The 13,194-nt window shown below is 51.0% G+C and overlaps 1 protein-coding gene and 1 long non-coding RNA gene across 7 annotated transcripts; both read left to right on the plus strand.

Annotated features, from left to right (window-relative positions):
• The first annotated feature begins 449 nt into the window (after positions 1-449).
• On the plus strand, positions 450-13,164 carry IFNAR2 (interferon alpha and beta receptor subunit 2). 6 transcript variants are annotated; one of them, XM_071430024.1, is made up of 10 exons: positions 450-605; positions 2,511-2,831; positions 3,982-4,078; positions 6,578-6,619; positions 7,041-7,164; positions 7,504-7,673; positions 8,912-9,084; positions 9,343-9,505; positions 10,198-10,397; positions 11,713-13,164. In XM_071430024.1, exons 3-10 carry the CDS (start codon positions 4,030-4,032, stop codon positions 12,388-12,390), a joined length of 1,599 nt encoding a protein of 532 aa, XP_071286125.1. In that variant the 5' UTR covers positions 450-605; positions 2,511-2,831; positions 3,982-4,029; the 3' UTR covers positions 12,391-13,164. The 6 variants fall into 6 exon arrangements, with proteins under 6 accessions (XP_071286125.1, XP_071286129.1, XP_071286126.1 ...); XM_071430028.1 differs by having other exon boundaries at positions 10,198-10,316; XM_071430025.1 differs by having other exon boundaries at positions 2,511-2,685.
• On the plus strand, positions 616-13,164 carry LOC139591466 (uncharacterized). The gene is made up of 2 exons (XR_011679652.1): positions 616-2,301; positions 12,879-13,164. It is a non-coding gene; the product is annotated as an uncharacterized lncRNA (long non-coding RNA).
• Positions 13,165-13,194: the final 30 nt, after the last annotated feature.

Below are 13,194 nucleotides of genomic sequence, written 5' to 3' on the forward strand. Positions count from 1 at the left end.
GGGTGGCACTGGGTGGGATTCAGGGTCCCTCCCAACCCAAACCTGCTGCGACTCTGACTCTGTAAAGGCGGCAGGGGATCAGCCACCGCTCCCGCAGCTTTCTCGCTCAGCGAGCTCCGCAGAGCCGGGGGTGGAGCGGGCCCGGACGGGTAGCAGGAACGGAAATAAAGGGAGGAACGGAAATAATTGCAAGAACGGAAATAAAGGGAGGAACGGAAATAATTGCAAGAACGGAAATAAAGGCAGAAACTGAACTAAAGGCAGCAAAAGCCTTTCGGCGGGTATGGGGAGAGAGCGGCGCCCTCAGGGAGCGCCGCTGGGCGGGGCCTGAGGGGAAGGGGCGGGGCTTGCACGATGGAGGCGTGGTTCGTGATTGTTTGGGGCGTGGTTTGCCTGCATGAGGCCGTGGTCCAGTTTGTTATGGGCGCGGTCTCTATGGGGGCGTGGCTAACACCGCGCCATCCCCGCCGCCATTTTCTGGTCGGCGGTGGAGTGGGTGGCAGCGCCGGGATCGATGGGGGTCGGTCGCATTGATAAGGGACGATAGACGCGGTCAGCAGCGATGAGGAGTCGGAGCGGAGCCCCTGGGGATTCCCTACCGCGAGGTATGGCTGGCAGGTGGCGATGTGTGCGGTGCCGTGTCCCCCCGCTTCCCCCGGGCGCCGCCGTACGATACCAATGGAGCGGTTCCCTGAGGGGAGCGGGCCGCGCTGCTTCCCCCGGCTGAGGGGAGCGGTCTGGGCCGCTGCTCCGGCATTCCCGGGAGCGCTCTGCTGGAGCCGTGTGGGGCCCGGGCCCGTGTGGAGCCCCAGAACCGCACACGGAGCCCCAAAACCCCGCCGGGTTCGCTCTTGGCAGCGTCCCGCTCGCTGCATTGGCCCCGGCGATGGCCCGGGAGGTGCCTGGGGTCGTTTGGTGTGGGGATGGAACCAGGGGCTGATGGTTGGGAGGAACAGCGACTGCCGAGGGCTCTCGCAGCGCCCCTTGTCTCAGACGTGGTTTGCTGGGGCATCCCCGAGGGTCCCCGTGTGTCCCTCGGGCAGATCCCGAATCCCTGGTGCTGGCCCAGCCCTGCCAGCCCCTGCAGTGCCGGCTGTGCCCCATGGGCACCTTGTCCCCAGCCCAGAGCACTCAGTGCCACCTGCAGGGGACACCTGCAGGGCTGGGCACTGCAAAGCTCCCTGGGCAGCCCCTGCCAAGGCCTGAGCTCCCTTGCCATGGGCAAATTGCTGCTGCTGTCCAAGCTGAGCCTGCCCTGGCCCAGCCTGAGGCTGTCTCCTCCTGTCCCAGCACTGTGGCAGCCCATGGGATGAGGGCTGTTGGTAATGGCCTTGGGTTATGGAGGTTAAGTGATTTCTGTGTCCTTAGAAGTGGTCTATCCAAAATCTCCCAGCACTCGAGGCTGGGAATAATGCTACAGACACAGTGTGGTTCCCTGGCTCGGGTGGATTCAGGATTTTATAGAGCTCCAGGGGTGTCAGGATGGTGCCAGACTCTGCTCAGTGGTGCCAGTGGCAGGACAAGGAGCAATGCCAGGAACTAAAACACAACAATTCCAGCCCAGCCTGAGGAAGAACTTCCTTCCCTGGAGGGGCAGAGCCCTGGAACAGCTGCCCAGGGAGGGGCTGGAGTCTCCCTCTCTGGAGACATCCCAAAGCCCCTGGGCAGCTCCTGTGGCACTGCTGCAGTGACCCTGCCTGGGCAGGGCAGGCCTGGGTGCTCTCCGAGGTCCCTGTGCAGGCTCAGAATGTTCCTCTGCAGACTCCCCTGCTGTCAGTCAGCCTCCCTGCCTCTCTCAGTGTTCCCCTGAGCTGATTTCTGTAAGTAAACAGACCATCTGCTTCTTTCAGAGAACTGGGGGAGAGCTTTTCTGAAATATGAGCCACTGACTTGCAAGACCTCAAAGCTGCTTTTTTTTCTTCTTTTCTGATTGGAAGCAAATATAACCCCATCCAGCCTGAACCTGAGAGCCACCAAACTGGTCCCAGGGCTGGAGCCAGGCTGGGAGAGCTGGGGGTGCTCAGCTGGACAGGAGAAGCTCCAGGCAGAGCTCAGAGCCCCTGGCAGGGCCTGCAGGGGCTCCAGGAGAGCTGCAGAGGGACTGGGGACAAGGCCTGCAGGGACAGCACCCAGGGAATGGCTGCCAGTGCCAGAGGGCAGGGCTGGGTGGGATCTTGGCCATGAGGAATTGTTCCCTGGCAGGGTGGGCAGGCCCTGGCACAGGGTGCCCAGAGCAGCTGGGGCTGCCCCTGCATCCCTGGCAGTGCCCAAGGCCAGGCTGGGCCCTGGGGACAGTGGGAGGTGTCCCTGCCATGGCAGGGGTGGCACTGGGTGGATTTGGGGTCCCCCCCAGGCAGTGTGGGAAGCCATGGGCTCCAGCTGTGGGTGCTGTGCCAGTGTCCCCTGTGCCATGGGAGCCCTGGGGCTCCAGGCAGCTCCCAGGCATCTCCTGAGGGCACAGCCTGGCCTCAGGGGCTGCACTCACTGCTCTCTGCATGGCTTCTCCACAGGGATTGCTGCTGCTCTGAAGAGGAGGAGTTACAAAAGCTCACCAGAGTTCTGACAGAAATGGTTTTCCCCTGAATCTCCCTGGCAGTGGTGGATCTGCAGAGGACATCCAGCCTTAGACAGCTGTGGGAGCCTGGACACGAGCACCTTTTGTCTCATTTTCTCAGGCAGTGGAAGGTGCTGAACCAGTAGCTGGCTCTGAGTGTGCCTCATGTGGGAGCCTCCTTTGCTCAGCAGCCAGAGGCAGCCTGGAGCCTGGTGTGATTCCCAGGGGGGGATTATTCCCAGTGTTATCCCTGCAGCATGGCCAGCCAGGATCCCAGGTACACACAGCACATCCCCGTGGGCAGGGACTGCTTCAGACAGGGCCTGGCTGAGCTGCAGGGCTGATCAGGGACAGGAAATCATTTACCAAGTGAATCCAGCATGCCCAAGGCTTCTCCTGAAGGGAACTCTGAACAGCCTGGACAGTCCCTGCCTGCAGGTGCAGCTGCTCTTTGGAATGGCTTCTCTTGAATGAATGAACAGAGTGAGGGCAAGAGAGCATTCCCTGAGGCTGTGGGACTGTCACTTGCACAGATCCAAGTTCCTAACACTTACCCTGTGGCTTCCTGCACTCTGAGCACAGGGACATTGACTTCTCACACAAAGGGGTTTACTTCACCTGACTTTAACAGATGACCTCTATCCTGTGTTAATATATGAATATACAGGGTTATATATTAATATATTCATATACAGAGTGTGCTCTGGCATGATTTTAAACTGGTTGTTTTGCAGAAAAATAATTCCAGTTGTATTTGCAAATAATGGTAAATTAAAAAGCAGTTAGTTTTTGTTAAAGCTGGGGGGAAGATTCTTTAGAAATAGATGCACCTTTGCCCAGGTAACTCAAAACCAGGTCCTGTGGATATTAATATTAGGAGGATGTTAAATAGAGTAAAATATAACAGTGAAGAAAAGAATTATTTTAATAGGTCTTATGCATTAAAAAATTGTAACAAACTTCATAACTTCTTTGTAATTAATTTTTTTCTAAGTGCTCTGTTGATCTTTTCCCTTTTTGGTAACAAGTACTACAATGGTGATGAGTTTATTCCAAACAAAGCCAAGCAAAGTTTATTTTCATTGCATTAATGAAGTTGGAGTGAGTGGCATTGAGTTTTCAGATCCTATCTAAATGCAAAGTTAGCATAAATAATTACACGGTGGTTTTTGCCTCATTTGAAGTGGTGGGAGCCCATTCCATGGGAAAAGGGAAGTGCTGTTGCCATGGAAATGGACCAAAATTGCCATAAAATGATAAAGATCAGTGCTCCCCCCAGTAACTCTTTCAGTACCACTGTCCTCCCTCAGACAATGGAGAGGGTAAAACAATTCTGTACAGAAACCTTGGGTTAGTTAAAAGTGATTTACTAAGGCAATTTACTGTGATCATTTAGTAAAATGTGCTTGTTTTTCATGTATTTGTAGGAGCAGAAGCAAAATGTTCCTTTTGCAAGCAGAGAGGTTTGTTTGTTAATGTCCATGAGAGCCCCAATGGATGTGCCAATGCCTCTCTGTCAGCTTGGTAAGTACCTGAACCTTTGGGGTAGAGAGCAGCACTGCAGGGAGCTCATGAATTCATTAATAATCCTGCTGAGTTAATCCAGTAAGAGACCATCATGGTATTGGCAGCCTCTCTGGGGAGTAATTCCCAGAGTAGGGATCTGTGGTGTTAGCCCTGCATGCTCCATTCTGTGCACAAACCATGAGCAGGGGCTGGAGCCAGGCTGGGAGAGCTGGGGGGGCTCAGCTGGAGAGGAGCAGCTGCAGGGAGAGCTCAGAGCCCCTGGCAGGGCCTGCAGGGGCTCCAGGAGAGCTGCAGAGGGACTGGGGACAAGGCCTGCAGGGACAGCACCCAGGGAATGGCTGCCAGTGCCAGAGGGCAGGGCTGGGTGGGATCTTGGCCATGAGGAATTGTTCCCTGGCAGGGTGGGCAGGGCTGGCACAGGGTGCCCAGAGCAGCTGGGGCTGCCCCTGCATCCCTGGCAGTGCCCAAGGCCAGGCTGGGCACTGGGGACACTGGGAGGTGTCCCTGCCATGGCAGGGGTGGCACTGGGTGGGATTTAGGGTCACTCCCAACCCAGACTTTCTGGGATTCATGCCTGATTCCTCCATGCCTGAACTGGTGACTCTGGCCCCAGAGTGGGCTTTAAGGTCCCTTCAGGGCCATTCCATTCCATCATTCTGCCTCCCTACACATCCAGGAACTCTCAGTTACATGTGAGGGTTTTTATTTTTATTTTTATTCTGAGTTTTTCATTTTCTGGATTAGCAGGTGAAACAAGATCAGTTTGCCTGAACTGTACTTGTTGTGAGAAGGGGATTTGTTATGATCCTTTAATTCTGTGAAATGGGTCAGATCATCATCCCAGAACCCCACACTGGTTTGGGTTGGGAGGGACCTCAGACCCACCCAGTGCCACCCCTGCCATGGCAGGGACACCTCCCCCTGTCCCAGGTGCTCCCAGCCCAGTGTCCAGCCTGGCCTTGGCACTGCCAGGGTGGTGGAAACTCCAAGATGCTGCAGAAGATTCCCCATGCAGGTTCCAGCCCATCCCTATTTCCCCAGGCTGAATGTTCCCAGTTACTTGTTCTCAGGTATTTGTCCTGGCTGTGTCTCCTTTGTAAGAGTGTAACACAAACAGTTTTGCAACTGTTCTACTTCCTTTGCTAAACTTGTTTGTTGAAACAAAGTTCAGAGGCGGTTTGAGCTCTGAACTGAAAGGAATTTGGTTTGGGTAGAGAAGGGGCATTGAAAAATCAAACAGTGCTAACTGGAATGCAGCAGCAATTCAGCAGACACAATTTATTACAAATCTGAGCTTGTGTTCAGATACTAATAATAATCGTTAAAATATTGCTTTATTTATCCCCACTGGATGTTTTTTTCCAAATGGTTGATTTCCTGGCTGGTAAGAAATCCCTTGTTCTACATTTAGCTGCAGTTAAACCCATTATTTGTGGATCTCCATAAAGATTGTTTAAATTCTCTAATTCAATGCCCAGATTTCTCTTCTCTTTTCATAGTCATGCTGACTGTGGCACATCTTTTTAACACAACAGGTCAAGACAAAAGTGAGTTTTAGGGAAGATAAGGAAGGAACTGTCCAGATTTTCCCATGGAATTAATGTAAAACAGAGAAGAAATGTGTTTGGAATTAAAGCAGTGACTGCTTTGGCCAACTGGGCGTGGGAGTCAGCATCTCCTGAGTCAGAGGCATGACCACAAAAATGCTTTAAAACAAGAACAGGAAGTTTCTCTTTGTTGCACTCAAAGCAGAAGGGAGGCTGAAGGATCTTGAGGAAAAAAAAAATATTAGAGGAGTCAGAACAAAAATTTCACATGTTTTGAAGCACTGTGTTGAAAGGATGGGAGCAATGGGTTGGTCAAGGAAAAGAATCCTGGATGCAGTGAGAGCCAGGGTGGATCACAGCCTCCTGGGGAGGTTCTCCAGCAGGATGGAGGAACCTCTGGAATGGCAGGATTGCCCAGGGAAGCTGGGGCTGCCCCTGCATCCCTGGCAGTGCCCAAGGCCAGGCTGGACACTGGGGACACTGGGAGGTGTCCCTGCCATGGCAGGGGTGGCTCTGGGTGTTCTTTAAGGTCCCTTCCAACCCAAACCCTGCTGGGATCTATGAGGCTGAGTCAAGCAACAATGGAATATTTTCCCAGATCAGCTCTAAAATTCTTGGGATGGCTTGAAAAAGTGTTTGAAATGGAGTCAGAGGCCTCTGAGGCCTGATTGGATGAGAACATCTTGGGTGGGTTTGCTGGCACTGAACCCTGAACCTCGCAGGGAGGGATGCAGGAACCAGCTCCTCCTCGGAGCCCCAGGTTCATGGACACTTCTCCCAGGCTCTGAAGGAGGAGGGATGTCTAGGAAAGTCCAGGAAGGCGTGAAAGAAAGTAACACTTCCACCAGGGAGTGCTGGGGATGGACCCAATTGTTGCAAATGAGTACTTGCAATAAAAGTCAGGTCCTGTGGATACACCAGAGCATTAATACAGAGTTTCACTTTCCAGTGTGCCTCACCTTTCTGTCTGCAGCTGTTTGCAGCCTGCCTGGTAAGAGTGTTACCATTTCTAAAATGCTTTTCCTAACACATTTCATAGCTTGCACATCCTCACCAGTCATCGTTTTGGAACTTCATGCTTTTTGGAGAAAGAACTTAGAGAAATGCAGTCCATGTGCACAATGCTTTGCATTGCTGTGTCTCTTGTGCTGTTGTGCTGCTGAGCTCTCCCCTGTGGCTGCTTTTTGGGGCAAATCCTGAGCTGCTCTAAATGGGTGTATTTATTAGAATGGTTGCAAAGCTCAGAATTCTTTGGGTTTGTTTTTTTGTTGGTTTTTTTTTGTTGTTTTTTGTTTTGTTTTTTGTTTTTTTTTTTTGTTTTGTTTTGTTTTTTTGGGTTTTTTTGTTGTTTTTTTTTTTGTTGTTGTTGTTGGGGTTTTTTTGTTATTTTTTTGTTATTTTTTCCTTTCTAGAAAGAAAGGGGCTTCCTTACAACCTCCGGATGAACTCCCACAATTTCCAGCACATTTTGTCCTGGCAGGCAGAACATGACCCAGCTGTTCCAGCATCCTACAACGTGATCTACAAAGGCCACAGGCAAGTCACTCAAAATAAGGCAGAAATTCTGCTTTTAATGTTTATTGACCCAAAGAGGAGGGAGCTTTGCAGTGCCCAGCCCTGCAGGTGTCCCCTGCAGGTGGCACTGAGTGCTCTGGGCTGGGGACAAGGTGCCCATGGGGCACAGCTGGCACTGCATGGGCTGGCAGGGCTGGGCCAGCCTTGGGGATTCTCTGAAATTAGTAAGGCTGAGGTTTTCTCTGTTTTTCTTGGGTTTTTTCTTAGCTTTTCTGAGGTTTTTTTTTCCCTTGAGATGCTCTCCTCACACTCCCATGCCTTCTCACATCAGAGAAGTAAGAGTCTTGCTCTTCCCTGCAGGAGCCAGGACTGGATGAGTGCTCAGCAGTGTTCAGGCATTGCCCAGCTCTCCTGTGAGCTGACAGAGGAGTTCAAGGACATATCTGCTGAGTATTTTGTATTTGTTCAGAGCATTGGAGGAGCTCAGGTGCTCAATTCTTCTCTGCTGCATTTTGCACCAATCTTTGGCAGTAAGTTCTGTCTCTGCATTTCTTCTTCTTGTAGTTTTCATTAAAGGCTGATCCTGAATTGTGTTCTGTTACCTTTGCTGTAAGACTCCACACTGACTGTGTTGGTGGCTATTTGTATGTAGTACTTCATGTATGTGTAGTCCTGATTTGTAGTTCTGAGAAAGGCATGAGGCTCTGGTTTTGAAATAAACACATTATAATCATAAAGGAAATACTGCTGTGCATTGACAAACACCAAGTAAAAATCTCTTCACTGTGTTAGGTACATAATTTAAAGAAGAACATTGTATTTGTGTGTTCAGGTAGTGAATGTTGAGATAAAAAGTGCCAGGTCTGCACCAGGTGTAGGGAAGAGACTGATGGACAAACAATCCATCTGCCCTTTTCCCTGCTGAAGGTACTTGTCTCTATTGCCAGAGGTGGCTTCACCCCTGGCTCTGCTTAAAATGGAGTTTTGAGCTCACAGAGCTAAGAGATATTGAGGAGCAGCTGGAGAGCTGTGCAGGATGAGCTGATGGTGTTTGCTCTGAGCTCAGCAGAGGCAGCTGCTGTGTCCCCTTCCAGGGTCAGCAGTGAGGGAACCCTGTAGGGAATGGGGACAATGGGACAAGGAGAACACCCTGAGGAGGAGCCCTGCAGTCCCTGCAGTTGGTTTCATAAAAAGGGCAGGACAAGGGGGAATGGCTTTCAGCTGAAGGAAGGCAGGGTTAAATGGATATTGGGAATTAGGAATTGTTCCCTGGGAGGCTGGGCAGGGCTGGGATGGAATTCCCAGAGCAGCTGGGGCTGCCCCTGGATCCCTGGCAGTGCCCAAGGCCAGGCTGGACACTGGGGCTGGGAGCACCTGGGACAGGGGGAGGTGTCCCTGCCATGGCAGGGGTGGCACTGGGTGGGCTCTGAGGTTCTTCCCAACCCAACCCATTCCAGGATTCTTTTCTGTACTTTAACCTCAGCTTTAACCTCATGTAGATACCAAGATCACATCTCTGTGAAGCTGGAGTAAAGCCTCTATTCCCTTTCTGCCTCTTCCTTCCACTCCTTTTCCTTTAAAGTCTGGCTGTGGGAAATGATGGCTTGGCTGTGGAAGTTAAATGTTGCAAGGCCTTTTGGATTTACAGCAGGGCCCCCTCTGGAGTGTGTTGAGCCAGCCCTGTGTGCATCACAGAAATGGAATTGGCACTGGATAAAGTAGAACTGTATTTTTTCTATCATTTTCCCTCTTTCTTCTTTTCCAACAGCAATTCTGGGACCACCTGAAGTGAATATCACTTCCTGTCCAAACTGCCTCAACGTCACCCTAAAGCTGCCAGCCTCTCACCTCAGAGACAATGGGAAGCTGCTGTCTTTAATTGATATCTACAAAGAGCTGGATTATGATATCACTCTGAAATCACAGGATGGAGACTATGAGGTAGGGAAATTTGGGAATAGTTGTGCTTTAGGGGAGGAACACAGAGGGCATGAAATGGCTCTGATGCTTACCAGGCTCCCAAAAACAAATATGTGGATAGAAGCAAAAGAAAACATAGAAATAGATTTCTTAGAAGAAAAGAGAGAGACCATGGCCAGCAGAATCTGAGCTTCCTTTCCCTGCAGGGCCAGGTCTGAGGGAGTGAGCAGGGGCTCTTTCAGCCAATCACTGACTTCAATCCATTGTTTTTCACGGCAGAGGGCACGGCAGAGAACCACTGAAGAGGTGCTCAGTGTTGTCATTGAGGAGTTGTATCCCAGCAGGAATTACTGCCTGTCCGTGGAGGTCACTGCATCCCTGAACAAGAATTCTGTCCCCTCCCCCTGGAAATGTGTCACTGTAGACTCAGAGGCTCAGCAAGGTAATGGAGCTGTGGGCAGGGGGGTGCTCTGGGTGTGCAGTGCGTTCTTTTGGTGTAGGGACATTTACAGTTCAGTCCTGAACAACAACTGATCACAGAGTCATGGAATGTCCTGAGCTGGAGGGACCCCCAGGGATCCCCCAGTGCCAGCCCTGCCCTGCCCAGACCCCCCCAAGCCCAGCCTGGGCATCCCTGGCAGCGCTGGCCAAAGGCTCCTGGAGCTGTGGCAGCCTCGGGGCCGTGCCCATTCCCTGGGCAGCCTGGGCAGTGCCAGCACCCTCTGGGCAACAACCTTGCCCTGAAATCCAACCTAAATCCCTCCTGGCCCAGCTCCAGCCCCTCCCTGGGTGCTGTCCCTCAGGGCCTCACTGGCAGAGAGAAACATTCCAAGAGAGAGCCATTGTGGGTATTTAGGAGTGAAATATAAAACCCCAGCACTTTAAGGGCAATCTCTTGGCAATCTCCTGAGCCATACAGATCTCCACTAGCTCTGCAGAAAGATGGAGTCACTTCTTTTGTAATTCCTGAAGCTAATTTGAGATTTGGTCTTGTTCTGGCTTTGACTTTGACTTTCAGAGATCCCTTCTAACCAAAATTATTGGGGATTCCTGATAGCTGTTGTGGCTGGGAGATCTGGAATGTGATGCTGGGACACTTCCTCCATGTGTGTTTATTTGATTTTTTCACTCCAGGGTACTATGAAGCTGCAGTGGCAGGTGCTGTCTGTGTCTCACTGATCATTGCTGCAGTCCTGAAGTGTGTGCATGCAGCAGGCTTTATTTTCCCAAAGTTCTCCCTTCCTCAGACCTTGGTATGTAACAGCTCTCAGATCTGCCCTCTCTGGCTGGCAGCAGGAGGTTTAACAGCTGGGGTTTCCAGTCCTGTTCTTCAGGTACAAGTTCTGTAAGAGCACAGAATGTTTGCATTTGTCGTTTACCTCAGTCAAAGATGCTCTCTAGGCTGCTAAGTTTTGTGTGATCTTCAGAACAAATATTCAAAACCATTTCTTGCTATTTCTGTGACAAGTTACTCGCAGAGAGGATCATCCCACCCTGCTCAGGGGGAGCATCCAGGAATATTCCACCCACAGGGCACGAAAGGTGTGGCCCAGAGCAGGGCCAGGGGCTGAGCAGAGGGCTGGAGAAGCTGCCCTGTGAGGAGACACTGGAGGAGAAGTTGTTCCACGGTTTCATAATAATAAAATAATCTCTCTTGGACTTGCTCTGTGATCAAGCACAGAGGGAGCCAGTCCAGAGCCAGCTAGTTTATTTCCATAGATTGAAATTTAGTGGCACAATTATTTGTGAATGAAATTATCCATTTAAATTCAATCACAAATAACGAGATTTCTTGTTTCTATCTTTTATCTTTTCTTGCTTGTTCTATTTTTTACAGTCTCTGACTTCTTTTACATTTAATTCTGTAAGGTTTTTCAGCATAAATATTTTCCATTTTCTACAAACATACCCAGAGCAGATGGGTGTCACTTTTTTCTAAGGCTTCTTCCACATGTTTCTGTCTTTTGCTGTGTCACTTTCACATCCCAACAATTGCTGAACACATTACTAAGGAATATCTAAGGTTTATTTATTTTTTATTGTCAACTTGATGAATGCTTCAAATATTGAATAATCCTCTGAAGTGCAGAGGGAAGACAAGACTTGGGATGTTAAAATGGTGAAAATTGCTTCAAAAGATAATTTCTAAAGGATGTTAAAATTGCTCAGCTGTGATAGAGGTGACTGCAAGAGTTGGGAGAGTGACAAGACTCAGCTCACCCTGGCAGGGTGGCACAGGGTGCCCAGAGCAGCTGGGGCTGCCCCTGCATCCCTGGCAGAGCCCAAGGCCAGGCTGGACACTGGGGACAGTGGGAGGTGTGCCTGCCATGGCAGGGGATTGGAATGGGATGATTTTTTTAAGATCCCTTCTCACTCAAACCTTTCAAGGGTTCTGTGATGTTCAGGAATGGAAAAAAAGGAACAATTGTATTTGTCCTGGTTTAGGGCAAATTTGGGAGATAAAAGCATCATATAGTCAGCCTAGAATACCTAGATACCCTGAACTCTGCAGAAAAAGCCCAAACTGTGGCACAGAAGGAATCATTTGTTTGACAGCCTCTTGGCTGGAGGTTGTTTGGGGCTTTTTTCATGGTGTTGTGTGCATATGTGCAAAAGTGGCTGATTATTTAATTGCTTTTACTCTTCCAGGCGTGCATCAGGAAGTTGGCCTACTCCCCGTGGGTGTCCGTGTCAGAAACAGTGGCCTCAGTGGAGATCATCCCCAGAGAGGTGAAGAGCAAGGCCAGGGGCTGCAGGGGCAGTGACAGTGATGACAGTGACAGCAGCGACAGTGACAGCAGTGCCCTGTGTGACCACAACTACACCAGGCGGGGCAGGCTGGGCAGGGGCAGTGTCCCCCAGGTGTGTGACAGCCCCAGCAGCCCAGAGCAGTACTCAGTGAGCAGCACCTGTGAGCACAGCAGCAGCCAGGCTGGGGCCACGCCAGCTGCTGAGCCACAGGAGCCCCAGGGCCACCCTGCGGGGCACAGGGACACGAGGAGCGAGTTGCTGAGCCCTCTGTGTGGGGACAGCAGCGAGCCCCAGGGGGGCAGTGGGTGCTTCACCATCAGCCTGAGCACGGTGCTGCTGGGCACCCTGGAGCAGGATGGGCACAGCCCTGCAGCTGCCTCCCCAGCCCACGAGGGTGCAGGGGACTGGCACTGTGCTCATGGTGTGCAGGCAAAGCTGCTGCAGGACACGGGAAGTGGGCACGGAGCACCTTGTTCTAACAACTTCCATGGGTGGCAAAACTCCTCCTCTTCCTCTGAGGAAAGCGACTCCTTGGACTCAGACACAGAGCAAGTAACGGGCTACATGAGGAGATGAAGAAGGGAGAACTGCTTTTACTTTATAACATAGGAACCAGTGCTGTCCAACTCTTATTTCTGGACTGAACACACAGATCTTGTCCTTTCATTAACATCCTGTGAGCGTGGGCTCCTACAGAAAGAGCTGGGGGTGTTTGTCTGGAGAAGGATCCACAGAGACCTTCGAGCTCCTTCTGTGCCCAAAGGGGCTCCAAAGGTGGGGCTTGGAACAGGCCATGGAGGGACAGGACAAGAGGGAATGGCTTCAAACTCACAGAGGGCAGTTTTGGATTAGAAATTGTTCCCTGTGAGGGTGGGGAGAGACAACTTCCAGGGCATGCAGGGACAGCACCCAGGGAATGGCTGCCAGTGCCAGAGGGCAGGGCTGGGTGGGATCTTGGCAATGAGGAATTGTTCCCTGGCAGGGTGGGCAGGGCTGGCATGGAATTCCATGCCTGGATCCCTGGCAGTGCCCAAGGCCAGGCTGGACACTGGGGACAGTGGGAGCACCTGGGACAGTGGAAGGCTGGTCTCCCAACCCAACCACTTGTACAATTTTTTTTATTCTTTATCTCTGTCACTCTTTCACTTTGTGGAACCTGTTCTGCTGGCTGGATAGTGTATTTGTGTAGAGAGCACTGATCAAGTGGAATAATGAGGACAGAGACAGGAACACTCAGCTGACAAAAGAGTGGATCGAGGCATTAATACACTTCTTGAATTTATTTTTGTATAAATTTTGTACAATTACTGATTCATATTAAAATATTTTTTATGACATTTAAAACCTAAATGAGCAATTTAAAATTGGTGTGAGCAACCC

This window comes from Agelaius tricolor, unplaced genomic scaffold, assembly GCF_023055355.1.
Source record: "Agelaius tricolor isolate 1412-34295 unplaced genomic scaffold, bAgeTri1.0.p SCAF_7, whole genome shotgun sequence".
Taxonomy (NCBI): Eukaryota; Metazoa; Chordata; class Aves; order Passeriformes; family Icteridae; genus Agelaius; species Agelaius tricolor.

Excerpts from the sequence above, each read along its gene's own strand:
- IFNAR2 (XM_071430024.1), top strand. The coding sequence starts at position 4,030 with ATGTCCATGAGAGCCCCAATGGATGTGCCAATGCCTCTCTGTCAGCTT. Across the intron at positions 9,085-9,342 it reads CACAGGATGGAGACTATGAG|AGGGCACGGCAGAGAACCAC; the intron begins GTAGGGAAATTT and ends TTTTCACGGCAG. Across the intron at positions 9,506-10,197 it reads AGACTCAGAGGCTCAGCAAG|GGTACTATGAAGCTGCAGTG; the intron begins GTAATGGAGCTG and ends TTTTCACTCCAG.